Below are 20,503 nucleotides of genomic sequence, written 5' to 3' on the forward strand. Positions count from 1 at the left end.
GGAGAGGATGTGGAGAAAAGGGAACCCTCTTGCACTGTTGGTGGGAATGTAAATTGATACAGCCACTATGGAGAACAGTATGGAGGTTCCTCAAAAAACTAAATATAGAACTACCATACGACCCAGCAATCCCACTACTGGCAGTATAGCCTGAGAAAACCACAGTTCAAAAAGATACATGTACCACAATGTTCATTGCAGCTCTGTTTACAATAGTCAGGACATGGAAGCAACCTAAGTGTCCATCAACAGATGAATGGATAAAGAAGATGTGGCAAAGATGTTAAAAAAAAAGAATAATTTAAATAAAAGATCTAAAACAGGCTTATTCAAATGTTTAAAAAAAAATCTTGTGCTTTCAAATTCTATTAGCTGGCTTGACCCAACAACTTTGTGAGTGGCCATTAAGTGATGGGCATAAGACCGAGTTCTAATCAGTTCAATTTGCTGGTGTCCCCATTGGTCCAAAATCAGCCAGTAATGCACATTGACAAGAGTACGTGTTCTGGTAAATGTCTTTACACAGAAGTCATATATTCTGTTTTTTCTATAATACATAGTGGTATTCATTTGTTTCCAGTAACTGTCTAACTACAGATTCTATAGGCAAAATGCCATAACACAATGGCTTTTCCTAAAATGGCTGAAAATATGTGCTCATTTAAATTGTATAGTTTATAAAACTGCTCTTAAAGTGCATGAAGAGGAAGCATGGCCATGTGTAAGGATGAGATGCTTGGTTTCCTGTGCTGCGGCAGCAGAGTATTTATAATGATATATTGAGAGGTAGAAGGTCCATCAAGACCCTCCTTTCCTTACTTTGCCTTAAGAGAAGCTGTCTTTGAGTCACAGCCCATAGGGTCTCGGTCCTTCAATTGTCAACCTACCTGAGGGAAGCAAGAGATCTCTTCCAGACTGTCACCTTTGCCAGCTTTTCATTGCTTATTTCAGGGTTGGTTTGTTTAAGGGAAGATTTTTCCTGGAAACTCTTCCAGCTTTCTCTTTCTTTCTCCTCCACTTCCTCCTCTCCCACTCTGGGGCAAACTCCTTGGCTGTTATGCAGGGGCTACATACTTTTCTAAGTAATTTGATGCCTTCATCTAGGGAACTGGTTTGAGAACTTCCCAGGGGGACCTTTAATTAGAAACCACAAAAGAACACTTGTGGCATTGAAGTCATCCAGTCCTATTCCATTAATTTTGTGTGGCCCCATGTAGGGTCAACTCCTTTCATTTAGTTTCTCAGACACAGTGGGATTTTTGTGAAATTATATTGTGTTACACTGAAGACCTACCTCCAGATTATTTTTAACACAGGCTTGCCATGGTATTAGAGATTTGACAAGGGTGGAAGTCTCAGTAAGCATCCTCATTTCGGACAGCCGTTAGACTAGAATCATTAACGGGAACAGTAATGGATGAAAATTTACTGGGCCTCCCGGTAATGCAGACTTTGCCATCTGTTGCCCTGTCCCATTCGTTTTTATTCGATTGATTGCCTTAATCTGGGGAGAAAGGATATTTTTGTGTCTGTCAACCTCAACTCCATTCACCTTAAACACCTCTTTTCTCTTCTCATTTTTCTTCCCAGCTGTCAGCCAAGCTCAACAACCTTCCAACGCTCATTTCCATGAGGCTAGAGTTCCTGAGAATTCTCTGCAGCCACGAACATTACCTCAATCTGAACCTCTTCTTTATGAATAACGATACTGCTCCAGCGTCTCCCTGTCCCTCCATATCTTCCCAGGTAATAGGCTCACTGAAAAAATTGTTTAAGCTATTTCATTGAAATAGCTTAGCTTAGTCATTTATTCCTGTAAAGATTGGCCTTCTTAATTAGAAGAAAAATTGAGCTATTCAAGCCAGATCAATTGATCCAGATAACACACAAGTATGCTACCCATAGTTGTGCCATCTAACTAATCATTTACAAGCTATGTGATTGTTTTCTTCCTAGGTCCAAGGATCCCTGCTGAGGCCAAGTAGAGCAAGGAATCCATATGCACTATGAAAAATGTGTAATTCATAGAAAAGTCACAGATCTTCCTTTGTCTGACAATCATCTTTCCACTCTAGCTGACAGTCTCCCTTTGCTCACTTCCCTTTTCCTAAACCTCAACACCATAAAATTTAAGAAATGGCACCTTCCTTTATATTGATTCCCAAATGATCTAGTAGTGGTTTTTAACATGGATATTATATCTTTGAACGATCCTAGAACTTTCTGCTGATTCTGTTTTAGAATGGAATTCAGCACAAGATGATTCCACCTTGAATCATATTCCAGATAATTTAGCTCTTGAAACACTAAAAAAGATCTCATTGTAAACTAATCAAATGTTCTGTTCTATAGAGAGTGTATTTCTAACAAGTCTTTTTCTTCATCAGCCCAGAAGAGTAACACTTGTATTAAAATTTAGAGATGAGGCTTTGACTGACATGGACAATCTTTTTTTGTAGAACAATATTTTGCAGGTTAAGTTTGGTGGACCCCAGATTCTACAGGATGTTAAGAGGTGTTATGCAAATACAGAATTCCAAAGACAAATCCATTTTGAAAACCCTGTGTTAACAGGTTTCTTTGCAGTAGGCCATCCAAGAGTCTCTAACTTGTTCATATAAATTATAAATGCCTATGGGGTGGGAGAGGAAATAGGAGGCTGTGTATGATATGCAGTGATTCCCAATATGACTGGACTCCGGAAATCTAATTTTTCCTCCATCGATGATTCGGGGGACTAGTGTCCTCTAGAAAAACTTTAAAGAAATGCTGTTTAATAGTCACATTCTGGGCTTCCCTGGTGGCGCAGTGGTTAAGAATCCGCCTGCCAATGCAGGGGACATGGGTTTGAGCCCCGGTCCGGGAAGATCCCACATGCCACAGAGCAACTAAGCCCGTGAGCCACAACTAACAACTACTGAGCCTGCACTCTAGAGCCCGTGAGCCACAACTACTGAAGCCTGTGCGCCTAGAGCCCGTGCTCTGCAACAAGAGAAGCCACCGCAATGAGAAGCCCGCGCACCGCAACGAAGAGTAGCCCCCGCTCGCCGCAACTGGAGAAAGCCCGTGTGCAGCAACGAAGACCCAGTGCAGCCAAAAATAAAATAAATAAAATAAAAATAATTTTTAAAAAAATAGTCACATTCCATTTATAGGGAACAAATCAGTAGCTCAGAGCAGCAGGCAAGATATCTTCTTCTTAGATTTTCTTTCTGATGCATATTCCTTGAATACTAGCCCAAAGGAGAAGACTTGTCTTAATAATTTTTTAAAAATTCTTAGCTATTCATGCCAAATGACATGATCCAGATGTGCACTGCATGACCATCTTCCTGTGAACTGGGAAAGAGCTGACTGACAAGCAGCTGTTCCAGACGTGCCAGCTCTGCCCTGGGTCCTCTCCCACATTCCCCTTCTGACTGCCCCAGCCTCACCAAACTGGAAAGGCTTTCCAGAGACATTTTGGATTCTCTTAGTGACATATAAAGTATGCCCCCAAGATAAGAACACAGGAATTGCTCAGGACTGGTCAATCTGACACTTCCCTGCCTGACGCTGCTTCTGGTTTCCAGGCCAGCAAAATTCAGAGAAAGTATGTAAGCCATATTCAGAAGTGTAACAGGAGCCTTAAATAAAGGTGGCAGTTTGTTACAGAGGAATCACCTGCTCACAGCCATAGCATTGGATAGAGTCCCCATTTCCCTGTCCAAATGTGATCCTAGGGTTTTAATCCTCTTTGCTGGGAAAGCAGAGTGAACGCTCTAAGTCTCAGTTTCTTCATCTGTCACATGGGGACACAAGCGGTACCTGTTTCACTGCATCATGCCTACAGAGCCTGGCCATAGCATGTGCTCAATAAATACTAGCCGTCATTATTTTAATTCCAGTTCTTGTCACTCATAGAACTGCTCCTTGCATTTCTATAGAACTCCAGCTCCTGCTCCAGTTTCCAGGACCAGAAGATTGCCAGCATGTTTGATCTGACACCAGAGTACCGCCAGCAGCACTTCCTCACTGGGCTTCTCTTTACCGAGCTGGCCGCCGCCCTGGATGCCGAAGGGGAAGGGTATGTTTCAGACATTTATAACGGAACACAAAGAAAAAAAAAAAGGTGCTCCTTACTAAAGTTTGCAGTTCAGCCTCTCTTGCTTGGCGAAAATCTCTGCCATTCACCAGTTCCAAAGAGTAGAAGTAGCCACGTTTAGAGAAAATGCTGCTATAGGAATGTGGAAAGGCATGGGGTAGGGAGAGAAACCATAAAATAGCTCTTTTCGACCTCCTTTTCTTTGAGAGGAAGTTTCCAATTCTACTCGGTTTCCCAGGGATGCTTGATTCGTGAGCTCCTTAGAAACAGGAGCGCTATTTTTAGTGCGTGCCTTGGGTGATGTGTGCACACAGAGGCAGCAGCCAGGTGCCGTTTGGATCAGTGCTGACAAAGGCAGTGGCCACTGATGAGAAGGTAGTTGCCCCATGTCCAGATTAGGTTTCTTGCAAAAAGACCTTCCCAGTCTAAGAGAGATGCCACAGGTCCAGGGCTTACACATTCTTTCACTGCTTACAAACCTGATCACCTATAGGCATGTGGCAATATCTGGACTTGAAGTCAATGAACTGGGACTTCTGTTCTTTCCTTCTTTGCCTCTGCTCCATAAGCCCAAAGGATCAGACCTGACTGGACAGAAGCAGACAATGCCTTCCACAATACTGCACGTTCTATTCAGCAGTTACTGAATGCCTACCATGGGGCAGACATAGTTGAGTGTTGGAATATATCAGAGATATTTCAATGCACAAAACAGACAAAATCCCCTGCCCCCAGAGAGCTCACCATTCAGGGGCTCAAATCCAAGGAGCCTTAGGATTGGAAAATAATTTAGGTCCAGCCCTTTTGGTGTTCACATGAGGCCCACAGAATTGAAGGAACTTGCCAAAAGTTACATAGCAGAGCCAAGTCTAGAGCCATGGTCTTGAGAGTCCCTCCTCAGGGCCCACCCTCCTATACCACATCATCTCCCTGCCTGGGAACCTACTCCTACAATGCCTACATTCTTCCTTCCTCTGCTAAAGAAGTTTCTGGAATAGAGTACACTGACTAATGGCAGCATGGCTGTATGTTATAGATTCTTGTCTAATTGGAAATTCTCAAGTTCTCTCAAAGTGCTTATAATTTTGTGACAAAAACAGGACATCCTTGTATGAAACAATTGCAGGAGCACAAGATTGTGTAACTTCAATAACAAATGTGTCCTAAGCACTTTGCCCATACTGATATTGCCTAAGTGAATGTAGGTCTCTGTCGCCCAGCAGGTCATTGCGGGAAGTCTGATGTTCTTAGCTCTGAATTCTGCCTCCTTCCAGAAATTCAGGTGCCAAGTGTATCCTTAGAGAGCTTCATTTTCCAAGGCTTCAGTTTCGTCGTCTTCTCTCAACCCTAACTAAACTCCTCTCAATTTTCTCAATAGAACTTTCTACTCTGTAGCTAACAAATTTCCACAGCAACACAAAGTGCCCTGACAAATATGCTGAAAGGCGCTGAGAAGGAGGCTTATGCACAAAGAAAATTGCCTTCACACACACACGCACACACATACACACACACACGCTTTGTCTTAATTGTCCTTTAATAGCACGGATTTACGTGATTTCTAAAAGTGCTCTTTAGTATTTACATAAACGGTAGTTTCTATTTTCCATTCCTCTTCTAGTGAAATGTCTAGGGAAACAGCCTTTACATCTGTTTTGATTCCTCCTAAAATTGTTGCTGTTATTTTAAATACTAGCAACAGAGTAGAGTATGTTCAGAAGCCATGATGTGATTATGTTCAATCAGGTAGGTACATTCTTCACACATGTACACACACACACACACACACACAAATACCCACAAGGTACCTTTTCTACCCTCCAGAGGAAGCTAATTAAGAGTGTCACTCCTTTGGCAACACAGTAATCCCTGATTGTGGCATTGTCAGTTACTCTCCTGGAGAGTCATTAAAAATACCATCACGGACTTTACCACATGGGTGAAAATCTCAGAAACATCTCATCCTTTGACAATATTTCCTTTTGATCAGTACTTCCTTTTGCTGCCAATGTAATTAGCAGACTCACCAACACCGGCCCATATGAGGCGCAAGGCCAGTGCGACACATCTCAGTACCTGAACTCCTGAAAAGGAGCCACAGGTCTAGTTTCTAATGGATCTCTCTGGAACCCCCCTTACCTGGGGGTATCCACAAACATCCACATATCATTAAATCCGTAGTGGTTTTCAAGAATGTGGAAATTATCTAGCATCCCATCTCATCCTATAAAACCAGCATTACCCTGATGGCAAAAGCAGACAAAGACATCAGGAGAGGACTGCAGACAAATATGAATATTGATATAAATATCCTCAAAAAATACTGGCAGACTGCACCCAACAACATACAAAAAGGATTGTACACCATGGCTAGGTAGGATTTATCCCAGGAATGCAAGATTGGTTTAGCATCTGAAAATCAACTGATGCAATACATTATATGAAGAGAATAAAGGATAAAACCCACTCAGTCATCTCAATAGGTGAATAAACACTGAGTGAAGTAAGTCAGACAGAGAAAGAGAAATATCATATGATACCGCTTATATGCAAAATCTAAAAAGAAATGATACAAATGAACTTATTTCCAAAACAGAAACAGACTCCCAGACTTAGAGAACCAACTTGTGGTTACTAGGGGGGAAAGGTGGAGGGAAGGGATAGCTGGGGAGTTTGGGATTGACATGTACACACTGCTATATTTAAAATGGATAACCGGGGCTTCCCTGGTGGCGCAGTGGTTGAGAGTCCGCCTGCCGATGCAGGGGATACGGGTTCGTGCCCTGGTCCGGGAGGATCCCACGTGCCGCGGAGCGGCTGGGCCCGTGAGCCATGGCCGCTGAGCCTGCGTGTCCGGAGCCTGTGCTCCGCAACGAAAAAAAAAAAAAAAAAAAAAAAAAATGGATAACCAACAAGGACCTACTATATAGCACAGGGAACTCTGCTCAATATTATGTAACAACCTAAATGGGAAAAGAATTTGAAAAAGAATAGATACATGTCTATGTATAACTGAATCACTTTGCTGTACACCTGAAACTATCACAACATTGTTAATCAACTATACTCCAATATAAAATAAAAAGTTTGAAAAAAAGCATTTGACAAAATCCATTAACTCTTCCTGAAAAAAGACACTTCACACACCCTTTAGGAATATATGAGAATTTCCCCAACCTGATAAAGACATCTGTGAAAAACCCACAGCTAACATCATACTTATTGGTGAAAAACTGAATACTTTCCTTCTAAGGTCAGGAGCAAGACAAGAATGTCCACTCTTGCTTCTTCTATTCAACATTGTACTGGAAGTTCTACTCAGAGAAGTTAGACAAAAAAATGAAATAAAAGGCATCCATATCAGAAAGGAAGAAGTAAAGCTATCTCTATTCACAGATGACATGATTTGTTTATAGAAAATCCTAAAGAACCCACTAAAAGAACTATTAAAGGTAATAAACGACTCACAGACTTAGAGAATGAACTTATGGTTACCAGGGGGAAGGGTGGGAGGGAGGGATAGACTGGGAGTTTGGGATTGACATGTACATACTGCTATATTTAAAATAACCAACAAGAACCTACTGTTTAAAAAAAAAAGGTAATAAGTGAGTTCAGCAAGGTTGCAGGGTATAAGATCAATGTACAAAAACTAACTGTATTTCTATATTCCTGAAATGAACAATATGAAATCTAAAAAAAAACATTCCACTTAAAGTAGCATCAAAAGAGTAAAATTCTTAGGAATAAATGTAACAAAAGAAGTACAAGACTTGTACACTTAAAAGTACAAAACACTTTAGAAAGAAATAGATCTAAATAAATTGAGAGGCATGACGTATTCATGGATCAGAAAATTTAGTATTGTTAAGATGGCAATACTCCCTAAATTGATCTACAAATTCAGTGCAATTCCTCTCAGCATTCCAGCTGGCCCTTACAGAAATTGACAGGCTGATACTAAAATTCATGTGGAAATTCGAGGGACTCCAATATAGCCAAAACAATCTTGCAAAAGAAGAACAAAACTGGAGGACTCACACGTCCCAATTTCAAAACTTACTACAAAGCAAAAGTAGTCAAGACTGTGTGGTTCTGACATAAAGATAGATCTATGTAAATTATTGAAATTGAATTGAGTCTATAAATGAATCCTTACATTTATAGTCAACTGATTTTTCAACAAGAGTGCGAAAAAAATCAATGGTGAAAAAAAGTGTTTTCAACAAATGGTGCTGGGAAAACTGGATATCCACATCCAAAAGAATGAAGTTGGACTCCTATCTCACACCATATACAAAAGTTAACTCAAGGGCTTCCCTGGTGGCGCAGTGGTTGAGAGTCCTCCTGCCGATGCAGGGGACACGGGTTCGTGCCCCGGTCCGGGAAGATCCCACATGCCGCGGAGCGGCTGGGCCCGTGAGCCATGGCCGCTGAGCCTGCGCGTCCGGAGCCTGTGCTCCGCAACGGGAGAGGCCACAGCAGAGGGAGGCCCGCATACCACCAAAAAAAAAAGTTAACTCAAAATGGATGAAAGACCTAATTGTAAGTGTTAAAACTATAAAACTCTTAGATGAAATCTTAAGGGTAATCTTCATGAAATTTGATTAGGCAGTAGTTTCTTAGATCTGACATAAAAATATACCCAGCGGGCTTCCCTGGTGGCGCAGTGGTTGAGAGTCTGCCTGCCGATGCAGGGGACACGGGTTTGTGTCCCGGTCCGGGAAGATCCCACATGCCGCGGAGCGGCTGGGCCTGTGAGCCATGGCCGCTGAGCCTGCGCGTCCGGAGCCTGCGCTCCGCAACGGGAGAGGCCACAACAGTGAGAGGCCCACGTACCGCAAAAAAAAAAAAAAACAGCAAAAGAGAGAAGTTAGAATTCATTAAAATGGAAACTTCTATGCTTTATGGGACATCATTAAGAAAGTGAAAAGACACTAAACAGAATGGGAGAAAATATTTGCAAATCATAGATCTAAAAAGGGATTTGTATCTAAAATATATTTTTAAAATCTTATAACTCAATAATAAAAGAACAAATAACTGAGTTTTTTAAAGGGCAAAGGATCAGAATAGACATTTCTCCAACGAAGCTATGACCAATAAGTACATGAAAAGGTTTTCAACATAATTAGCCATCAGGGAAATGTATGTCAAAACTAGTTAAATACCCCTTCTGTCTTAGTTCCTTTAGGCTACTATAACAAAAATATCATAGAATAGGTGGCTTATAAGCCACAGAAATTTATTTCTCACAGTTCTGGAGGCTGGGAAGTTCAAGATCAAGGAGCTGGAAGATTCAGTGTCTTGTGAGGACCCACTCCCTAGTTCACAGATGGCCATCTTCTTGCTGTGTCACCCCCATGGCAGAAGGGGGCAAGGGAACTCTCTGGGGTCTCTTTTATAAAGGCACTAATCTCATTCATGAGGGCTCTGCTGTCATGACCTAAAGGCCTCCCAAAGGCCCCACCTCCAAACACCATCACATTAGGGATTAGGTTTCAACATATGAATTTAGGAGGCAGGTCACAAACATTCAGGTCCTAGCACCTTCATACCCACTAGGATGGCTGTAATACAAAAGATAGATAATAACAAGTGTTGGCAAAGAGAAAATAGAACCTTCATATACTGCTAGTGGGAATGTAAAGTGATGTAGCCACTGTTGAGAACAGTTTGGTGGTTCCTCTAAAGGTTAAATACAGAGTTACCAGATGATCCAGTAATTCCACCCTCAGGTAGATACCCAAGAGAAATAAAAAACCTATAACCACACAAAAACTTATACACAAATATTCATAGCAGCCTTCATAATTCATAATAGCCAAAAAATAGAAACAACCCAAATGTCCATCAGTTGATGAATGCATAAATAAAATGTGATCTGACTATGCAATGGAATATTATTCAACAATAAAAAGGAAGGAAGTACTGATTCTACAACATGATGAACTTTAAACATCATGCTAGCAGCAGAGCCAGGACTAGAACACAGGCAGCTTGTCTCTGGATTCTGTATGCTTCTACCCTACTTTGCTTGGTTTTCATGTTGTCGCCCCATTGTTTAGGAGCATTCTGGTCAATCTCACTTCACTATAACCTTTGGCTTTTTGTGTGGTGCCAATAGGATCAGCAAAGTGCAAAGGAAAGCTGTCAGTGCCATCCACAGCCTGCTCAGTTCTCACGACCTGGACCCACGTTGTGTGAAACCAGAGGTGAAGGTCAAAGTTGCTGCCCTCTACCTGCCTTTGGTTGGTATCATTTTGGATGCTTTGCCTCAGCTCTGTGACTTCACAGGTAACAATGCCTTCTGTTTCCTTCTGTAGATTGATGGGAGCTCTTGCCAAATGCCCCACTAAAATGGGGTTTCTGTTACTAGCTCCAGTGCTGATAATGCTTGTGTGAGCAATTACCAACACCAGTGATCTCCAGACTTTTTTAACATAGGCCCCAATAAGTGTATTTTTTTTTTTAAGGCACATAGCCCTGTATATGTTTTTCATTTAGAAATTGTTTGTTTATTCATTCACTCATTGGTCTGCTGGTATATGATGAACATTATAGACCATACACCACAAAGGATAAGATAATAACAGAATTATTTCTTTTGGAGATCCGTGCTCTAATGCCTTGAAATAAAGTTGTTCCTTTTTTTTTTTTATGAGCTTTTAAGGAAAGAAGCAGACTCACATGAGTCTAAACACTTGTACCATGCAAAAAAAAAAAAGAAAAAAGGCATGGTGTCTGACACTATTAAGAGATTCTGCCACAGCAGAGGAATTTTGCCTTTGGCACTAAGAGGCTCATTCTAAGGTTGAAAGTCAGTATCTCCCACTTGGCCACAAGAGGAAAGGATAGATTGTCTGAAAGGCCTTTGTGTACCTCCTAAGTTTATTTGCATGTTACTGTGTGGATTATGGAATGTAGACAAACAAAACTACCCTCTCCCAAAAAAGAGCATCTTACCTGAGACCTGAGAAAGACAAGCCAATCTGCCTACCCTCTCCACAACACACACTCACACTCACACAATTCTGACCACTTCAGCGTGGTTCTTGCTTTTTCCTCAGCAAAGGGAAGTTCTTAAAAATTACCTTGCTTGTTCTCTCAACTGAGGAAGGATCCCAAGGGATGCTTATTGAGCCCAGCATTCTTGGAAGCAATCATGCTTGGAATCTTAGAACTATGTTTTCTTGCTTCCTCCAAATGCAAAGTGTCCTATGTGACTAAATTATTTCTAAAATCCTTGTGGTGACAATTCTTTAGCTCATAAAATGAGGGAAAAATGGGCAGGGAAATTACAGAAGCAAGCTTGGCACACGAGATGAGCCGGCTGCAGGGTGAGGTGCGTGGAGCTTCCTGTAGCAGTGCCTGACTGGAGAGCAAACGGAGAACAGAGTTGTCTTCAAGATTTAAAGATACAATTCAGAGCATGGCAGGTGACTTGCAGACCATTTCTAGGATTTTGCCTGGACATTTCAAGAAAGTTTCACTTGAAGACCTGTGATTTGTTTGTTCCCAAAGCAGGGAATCACATTAGCATGCATTATCGTAAGCTTCCTTGTTGATTAGAATTTTCCACATCAGTGCCTTGGGATCAAAACTTTTCAGCACTTGGTCTTTGAGCCTTTTAAGGCTCAATGGTTTCTTTACTTATGCACTGAACTTTATAGTCATGATATAGCTGACAAGTGGGAAAACAGTATAAGTATTCTATTATTAGAGGTAGAATAGTGCATCTGTTACATATGAAATCTTTCAATTGATAAACTAATAAGAATATAGTATATTTTTTTAAAAAGATACAACTGAATTCAAATTCCAGCCTATTTATTACTATATATGACCTTTGGAAAGTTCCTCAGCCTTTTAATGCCTTCCCTTCCGTTCCTCGGTTGTAAAAATGTGATAACAATGCCTATATCTTAGGGTTGTGATAAAGATGAAATGAGAGAACTTCTATAAAAGCATTTTGGCAGCAAATGTTTCTGCCCTCTCCTCTCCTTGTCTTGTAGCCATGACCCTATGCACATTTAGGGGAAATGAGAACGTATCCTCAAATTAATCCTGATAAAGTTATCAGGTCTTGAATAATTGCCACATGCTCTTCATTTCACCATTTGTTTAAAAACTCAACTGACTTAAAAACAGTAGTGAATTATTATTTTTAAAAATTGAGTTCTGTTTTCATAAGTTTGGCAGGTGAAAATACTGTTGACACTAGTTTTTATGAAAAATTGAAAGTCAAAATACTATAATGTTGACAGGTCTAATAAAATTACAAGTTTTTAATGCATCAGTCATACGTGTTTTAACACACTTTCCTCAGAACTGCTTAAACAAATATTAATACTTTCTGTGTGTATGATTCATAATGGTCTTAAAACGAGCCTTTTAAATGGTGGGTCCTTATTTTGTTTGCATACATCTAGACCTATGTATAAATATAGATACATCTATATTACCTGGATACAATAAATTAACATTTATTTCAAACATTCAAAATTTAATAAATTATTGCTGAATTTGTGATAATAGCTTGTTATTCTATAAGGTACTTGTTTAATTCTGTAATTATAGGTTCCTTTCTATTTGGTCATTATTTGAAATATACGAATGAAGTAAAAATATCATATTATAGAAAAGTGTTATGAAAGCTTTGAAATTTTTTTTCACAGTTTGAAAAATTAACTTCTAGCCTAATCTTGTGCTGGACATGTTCTCTCTTTTATTAGACTGTCTACTTTTTCCTATAGATGATAAACAGGAATAAATAGATGATAAATAGATGCTATTTTCCTATAGCAGATAAATAATGCTAAATTTCAGGTTTAAAATTACTGTGCTGACCTTAGTAACTAAGTATCAGTCACACATGGGGCAGTGGGTAGGGAACATAGGGCAATACCATCTTTGGCTTGATGGCAAGAAAGATTTTTTTAAGACTTTATTTTTTAGAGAAGTTTTGGGTTTATAGCAAAATTGAGAGGAAGGTACAGAGATTTCCCATACACGCCCAGCCTGCACACGTGCATAGCCTCCCCATTATCAGCATCCCCCGCCAGCGGGGTGCATTTGTTACAATAGATAAACCTACATTGAGACATCATAATCACCCAAAATTTCATAATTTACATTAGGTTTCACTCTTGGTGCTGTACATTCTAAGGGTTTGGACAAATGTATAGTGATATGTATCCAGCATTGTAGTATCACACAAATTAGTTTCTCTGCCCTAAAATTCTTCTGTGCTCTGCGCATTCATCCCTCCCTTACCCCAACCCCTGGCAACCACCGAACTTTTTACTGGCTCCATAGTTTTGCCTTTTCCAGAATGTCGTGTAGTTGGAATCACACAGTATGTAGCCTTTTCAGATGGGCTTCTTTCACTTATTAATATGCGTTTAAGTTTCCTCCTCACCCTTTCATGGCTTAATAGCTCATTTCTTTTTAGCACATTGTTTGGATGTGCCACAGTTTATTTATCCATTCACCTACTGAAGGACATCTTGGTTGCTTCCAAGTTGTGGCAATTATGAATAGAGCTGCTATAAGCATCCATGTGCAGATTTTTGTGTGGACATAAGTTTTCAACTCCTTTGGGTAAATACCAAGGAACATGATTGCTGGGTCATATGGTAAGACCAATAGTATTTTAATTGCAGCTGCAGATGCCCGCAGTGGAAAAAATCGTACCAGTGGCTCAGATGAAGAACAAGAAGGGACCAGTGCAATTAACCAGAATGTGGCACTAGCCATAGCTGGGAATTTTAATTTGAAGACAAGTGGAACAATGCTGTCTTCCCTGGTATGTTGGTGCACAGACTTCTGCCGTTTATTTTTCATTTTGTGTCTTTTCCCATCCTTTAATGGGCTTGTTCCTAAATTCATCCACCAGAACCCAGCATAGAGCAGGCAGTGAGATTTCTGCCTCATTGCTTGACGCTAGAAGGAATCATTGTGAGGCTAGCAGTTGAAAAGGGAAATGGCACAGTTGAGGCAGCACACAGTCAGGCAGGGTTCTGGGAACAGCAAGAGACTCACAGATCAAATTCAGGCAGTTTCAGTGGTGCTAAATTCAAGGCTCAGAAAACCAAGAAAGGTGAACTTGAAAAACCTGAGATATTGCAAAGGAGATCAAACCAAGGCTCCCTCAGGTGAGAGGCTGGCACTGTGTTTATTCTATGTGTATATTATTCATCCTGTGTCTGCCTTAAAAAAAACATTGAAGGAGGCCGGTCACTTGGTAGGGTGTGTCTTAAGCTTCTTCAGCTTTTCTAGGTCCCCAGAGAGCCTAAGCAGAGTTGTTTGGCTCTGTCCTTTTGCACAGACGCTATGGGCTTGAAGAGGGGGCTCGTGCAGGAATACAACCTCTGATTCACTTGAGGTGGGATCTACCTCTGTTCCTTGCTGAGCTCTGACAATCCTTTTGTCAAGACAGCGCTGCATCCTCCAGCTTAATTTAACTTTGCATTTCAGGGTAGTGTTCATATCTGCAGAGAACTCAGCTCAGTTCTTTCCTGGGAAGGGAGCCTCTCAACCTAATTCTGCTTTGCTGGGTGACTTTCTTCTCTTCCCTCCAGCACTCCCCCATTCCCCACACACCCCCATGAGAGTTGAAGGACAGGAGGTAAAAAAAGAGAAGAGAAACACTGGAGAGTTGACATCATTCATCCTACAGTTGAATAAATATGGCGTGCTTTATGACCTCCTCCACCTTCCTAACTTCTAACCAAAGTTAGCTGCCTGAGGTGGTGTGTGCCTTTTACATTGTTGTTTGTCTCCAACAGAGAAACTCAAAAGCCCAAGAACCTTCACCTCTTAGAAGGTATTTCCTATGAAGTTATAATATTGTGTGTATATTCAATACATCTAAATATTTCACTTCTTGTGGCCAGACTCAGAAGAACTAAAGTAATTTCATAAGCCCTATCATTCCCATCCAGACCTACCATTCCCCTCACATATGAACTAATACCTCACTGCAGCTTCACCACTACATTCCGTTGGATGTTAGCTATGCCACGTGAATCACGTATTGTCCTTTGTGTTGATTGGATGAGTGACAGAAAGTGTGCTCAGCGCTCTGAAATGAACACTGCAGCCAAAGTATGAAAGCAAACAGCCTGAGCCCCTACACTTCCCCCCGCCCAGGAGAGCATAAATTGCGGTTAAAGTCCCATTACAGAGGCCTCCACTGAATTATGCACTTGATTAATCTGCTGAGCAGTTCACGACCCTTATACTTTGGACTCTGACAAAGAAGCTAAATCTTGAACAGTTAGGGTATTTCGGGAAACCAGCCAGGGTAGTTCTCTGCCATAAGTCCAACCCTGCGGTCGCCAGCTTGAAGGAGAAATATAATACTTGAAGATCTCACAGCTGGGAAGGCCCTGTGTATCACTGAGATTGGGTTGGGGGAGGGCATGGTCAAGGTCCAGGGCGGACCACCAGACCACACTGCTCCTGAAACAGAGGGTGCCCTGGCTGAAAGCCTGGTTAGAATACTGCCCCGGGCCAGTCCCTTTGCAAAGCAGCCCAGCTCAAAAGAACACGGCCACCCCGGCTGGAGGAAGGCAGAGTTCCCAGAAACATCCCCGTCAAGGAAAAGTCCAGTTACTGTGTCTTAGGAAATAGCATCCCTTTCAATGGGTCTGCTGCTCAGCCTCTTGCCCTACGTCGATCTCCCAATCTGCCTGCTTCCAGCCCTACAAGCAGTACAACATGCTGAATGCCGACACGACCCGACACCTCATGATTTGCTTCCTCTGGATCATGAAAAATGCTGATCAGAGCCTCCTTAGGAAGTGGATTGCTGACCTGCCATCAATGCAACTAAACAGGATTTTAGATCTCCTTTTCATCTGTGTCTCATGTTTTGAATACAAGGTATCGCTCAAGTTCTATCCTGTCTTGTCACTGTTCCCTTCTGTTTGGGCGATGGGGGCATCCTTAACTTTGTCTTATTTCTGTATTAAAGTCCCTAGCCTATTTGTATATCCATAACCTATCTAGCTATGATAATTCCACCGGCAAAGGATCTCTTCCTTCTGCAGAGAGAACCTCATTCCTGTTAACAGGATTTCAGCCTTCGGGGCGTGTCTGTGTAGCACGTGTCCAAACTGGCTGATGTCACCATGAAGTGTTCTGTCTTTAGGACTCTCCCCATGAACAGAGATCTAACCAAACTCAATGTGCCTCTGCTTCTGTCTGATCCAGGGAAAACAGAGTTCTGACAAAGTCAGTACCCAAGTTCTGCAGAAGTCGAGGGATGTCAAGGCCAGGCTGGAAGAGGCTTTGCTCCGTGGGGAAGGGGCCAGAGGGGAGATGATGCGGCGCTGCCGGGCTCCAGGTGTGTTGGATCGGCCCTTCCCTGCTGTCAGCAGAGCTTTGTACCCTTTGTGGGAAGGAGTGTCCTCCCCACATGATGAGTAGACACCATCACTTCCTTACGATGTTATGGTAGGGCTTCCCTGGTGGCGCAGTGGTTGCGCGTCCGCCTGGCGATGCAGGGGAACCGGGTTCGCGCCCCGGTCTGGGAGGATCCCACGTGCCGCGGAGCGGCTGGGCTCGTGAGCCATGGCCGCTGGGCCTGCGCGTCCGGAGCCTGTGCTCCGCAGGCAGAGGGAGGCCCGCATACCACAAAAAAAAAAAAAAAAAAAAAAAGACGTTATGGTAATAGAGACAAGCAGCTTCTGGGATTCTGTGCAAGATGTATGTGATGTTAGCCCCATTCCTCTAAGGGGAAGTTCCTTTCTTGAGATCACAAGAACCCTGGAAATGTCCTCAAATGGCATTTTCTGTTTAAAACTTGGTGGTGGTAAAAGGTCCCGTCCAAGAATGTGAGTCATAGGATGAGATTAATGGTGTCTCCCTCAAGGCTGACACTTCTCCCCGGGATATTTGAATAGTCTATGTAGATAGTTCTACTGGATAGTTCTGGTTCCAAGATCATCTTCTCAAATCACGCAGGGCACTATTAGAATGGATCCAGTCCTCGCAACGGTCTCAGAGTGTTCCAGTCCTCCAGGGATGTCACCACATTAGGAATGATCTCCAAAAAGCTGAGCTCTTCTCTGTAGGATAGAGTGAAGTGTTCAGGCACCCTCAGTCTCATTCACTGTGCTCAAGAAAAACAGGGTGACAGCTCCTTCTAGCAGTGGGACACCATGGTAGGGAACTTGGAAGGAGACGAGCCTTTCCAGTGGTGGTTGGACACCCTCATTCAACACAAACACTCTCCTTTTCAATAATTCAGGGAGAACCCCCAATTTCACTGGAACCCTGTGTTCATGAGAAATGTGCTTGCTGACACTCCAGAAGGGCAGGTGTTCTTCCAAGCTCTAGCCTGTCAGTCAAAGAGCAGGTCAGCCCAGATTTGGTTGTGGGCTTTGTCTCCCACCAGCACCCAGCATGGATTCTAATTAGCCAGAGAAGTGATGCTGAGTCCTCTCAGTTGAGCTTGTTACGGAACTTCTGGTTATCTTGCTGCTGCTAATCAAATTCCTGTCGTGCATGTCTTAACTCCTAGGGAATGACCGATTTCCAGGCCTAAATGAAAATTTGAGATGGAGGAAAGAGCAGACACATTGGCGGCAAGCTAATGAGAAGCTAGATAAGTAAGTCACTCAGCAACTTCGTGCTACTTTTACCTAAAGTTCAAAACTATTTTTCCCAGGCTACTTGTATTACTGAAACAACTACATCCTTCCAAGGGTAAGAAAATGAAACATCATTATCTGTGTAGATTCAGCTCATCCAGGGACCCAGGATAATCAAAGGTATAAAGAGTTACGATTTCCAGTCCTTAAACATTTATCACACTGATAAGCATTTAAAGAAAGCTAATATTTACCAATCTCAGCTAGCTTAAGAAAAGCTGCTGATGAGGCAGGACAGGGTACCCAGGACCACATCATTTCAATCCATATTTACGCTCCGGAAATGTGTACAAAGATGTATGTTCAGGGACATTTATGTCAGCATTACGTAAAATTGTAAAAAAAACTGGAACGTTCTTAATGCTTAAGAAGAGGGAACTATGTAATGAAATATTAGATTGGCATTTAAATGTTTTCAAATCATTTTAATGATATGGGAAATGCTTATGATATAATGTTAAGTGAACAAAGCAGAACAGATACTTGTTTTTAGAGTATAATCTTAAATCTCCAGCTACACATAGTAAATACATTTTTTAAAGACTGGAAGGAAATTTACCAAAACATTAACCATGGTTTTCTTTGGGTGTTGAGAATATGTGTAAATGATGTTTTCCTTTTTATACTTTGCTGTGTGTCCTACACTGGATGTGTATTATGATATATTATCAGAAAACAATGCTAAAATGAAATGAAAGAAGAAAAATCCTGCTTGGATTGCAATATATGCTATATACATATTGCTATATGTGCAACAATTTCGACATATGAATGCTAAAATGAAATTGAATAGATAGCACATATCAGCTGCTCCTCTTAGCAACGGTAGCCTGATGAATCCTAGGGTTCACTGGCAAAACATTATATGGCTAAAGACACCCCCCCCACACACACACACACACACACACACACTTGACAAGGCATAGGTAGGGTATCCCCATGGTGTATAAAGCACTCATCATAACGAGGGTTGGGAGATGGGGCAGACTTGAGTAGCAATGTTGTTTTGTAAATAAATATGTTACTATCTTGGTCGTTACCACAAGAATGAATCATTCTGGCTCACTTATGAGACTTTTGGGAGTCAAATTTATTTTAAAACATTAAGGAGGTAAATATTTTTATTGTATATGTTACTTGCACAGCCCAGTTGTGGGTCTTATGAATAATATCCATTTGGTTTGGGTATTTTATGCTTGTTCTAAGTTCCCTGAACTGATTTATAAGATATTGGTTCTGAGAGTGCATAAGTTCTAGTTCAGGCAATGAAACCCACCCCCGCCCCCCCCCTAAAATTAAAGAAATATTGTATGTAGTTAGTTGCCACAGAACTGCTTGGGTGGTTAGGCCATCTACTCCATGAGATTAAAAGAAGAGCCTAACAAAGCTTGTTTTCCTGGGCTGTGTGAGTGGATGTTTGGGGAAACCTTTCCTTTTTGCTGCAGAAACAACACAATACTGAGACTTTCCATGCAGGGTGCACCAAACCCCTCCAGGTCAAGTTTGAGCCCTGAGCTACGGGATGGACTGCTCATAATCAGAGCTAATGATTCTCCTCTGATCATCTTCAGGGCTGATTTTTTTAAAAGAGAAAACATAGTAAAATTGTAACTGCTAAATTAAGCTATTTGGAAAACTTTTGTAATTATAATAGTGGTGTCTTTCACCTTTTTCTTTCAGATCACTTTTCAATTATTTTGGCTCTGTTTCTTTTAGAGCAGTCATTTTCAACCTGGGCTGTACATTAAAATCACCTGGGGAGCTTTTAAAATCTCCCAGTGCCCAGGTGTACCCCAGGACAGTTACTTCGGAATCTCCAGCAGCAGGACCCAGAAATCAGTATGTGGTGAAACTCCCTAGGTGTTTCTTGTATAGTCACATTTGAGAACCATCGTTTTAAAAAAATGGCTTTTTAAAAATCAAATTAGTAGTGGTGATGGTTGCACAACGAATATGAATGTAGTTAACTGTACACTTAAAAATGGTTAAGGTGGTAAATTTTGTGTTATGTGTATTTTACCACAATTTAAGAATTTGGGGCTTCCCTGGTGGCGCAGTGGTTGAGAGTCCGCCTGCCGATGCAGGGGACACGGGTTCGTGCCCCGGTCCGGGAGGATCCCACATGCCGCGGAGCGGCTGGGCCCGTGAGCCATGGCCGCTGAGCCTGTGCGTCCGGAGCCTGCGCTCCGCAACGGGAGAGGCCACAACAGTGAGAGGCCCGCGTACCGAAAAAAAAAAAAAAAATTTGGAAAAAAAAAAATCCAGATTAGGTCACTCTAGATCTGCACTGTCCAGTACAATATCCAAGGTAGTACTATAAGTGAAAAATACATGCCAGGTTTTGAACTTAGCACAAATAAAAGAATGTAAAATATCTTATTAGTAAGTTTTATTGTGATTACACATTGACTATTTTTTGATATATTGGGTTAAATAAAATATATTAACATTAATTTCACCTGTTTCTTTTTGCTTTTTCTGGTGTGGCTACTACAAAATAGAAAATGACACATGTGGCCCCCATTATGTTTCTCTTGGATAGCTTTGCTCTAAATCTAAACCTCCAGTAAATTAATAAAAAGTAGCTTTTAAATTTCACTTATTTTACACAAATATTATCATTTGGAGAATGAGGAAAAAATGTAGAGCAGCTTGGGACCACAGAGCCTATCCTAAGCATGAAAACATTTTTTTTTAATTAAAAAACAATTTTTTTTTTTTTTTTTGTGGTATGCGGGCCTTCCTCTGCTGTGGCCTC

General features: G+C 41.5%; 1 protein-coding gene across 3 annotated transcripts in view; it reads left to right on the forward strand.

Annotated features, from left to right (window-relative positions):
• DOCK8 (dedicator of cytokinesis 8) overlaps window positions 1–20,503 on the forward strand; it is a 227,161-nt gene that overhangs the window by 167,419 nt on the left and 39,239 nt on the right. For all 3 annotated transcript variants that reach the window (XR_008618228.1, XM_024126730.3, XM_007129204.3), the window contains 7 exons: window positions 1,591–1,746; window positions 3,927–4,066; window positions 10,212–10,381; window positions 13,750–13,892; window positions 15,791–15,973; window positions 16,304–16,436; window positions 17,616–17,703. Coding sequence is in view for 2 of the 3 variants with exons in the window: in XM_024126730.3 (XP_023982498.1) it covers window positions 1,591–1,746; window positions 3,927–4,066; window positions 10,212–10,381; window positions 13,750–13,892; window positions 15,791–15,973; window positions 16,304–16,436; window positions 17,616–17,703 (1,013 nt within the window). In the remaining variant the exon portion in view is untranslated. The remainder of the gene's footprint in view (window positions 1–1,590; window positions 1,747–3,926; window positions 4,067–10,211; window positions 10,382–13,749; window positions 13,893–15,790; window positions 15,974–16,303; window positions 16,437–17,615; window positions 17,704–20,503) is intronic.

This window comes from Physeter macrocephalus, chromosome 9 (assembly GCF_002837175.3).
Source record: "Physeter macrocephalus isolate SW-GA chromosome 9, ASM283717v5, whole genome shotgun sequence".
NCBI lineage: Eukaryota > Metazoa > Chordata > Mammalia > Artiodactyla > Physeteridae > Physeter > Physeter macrocephalus.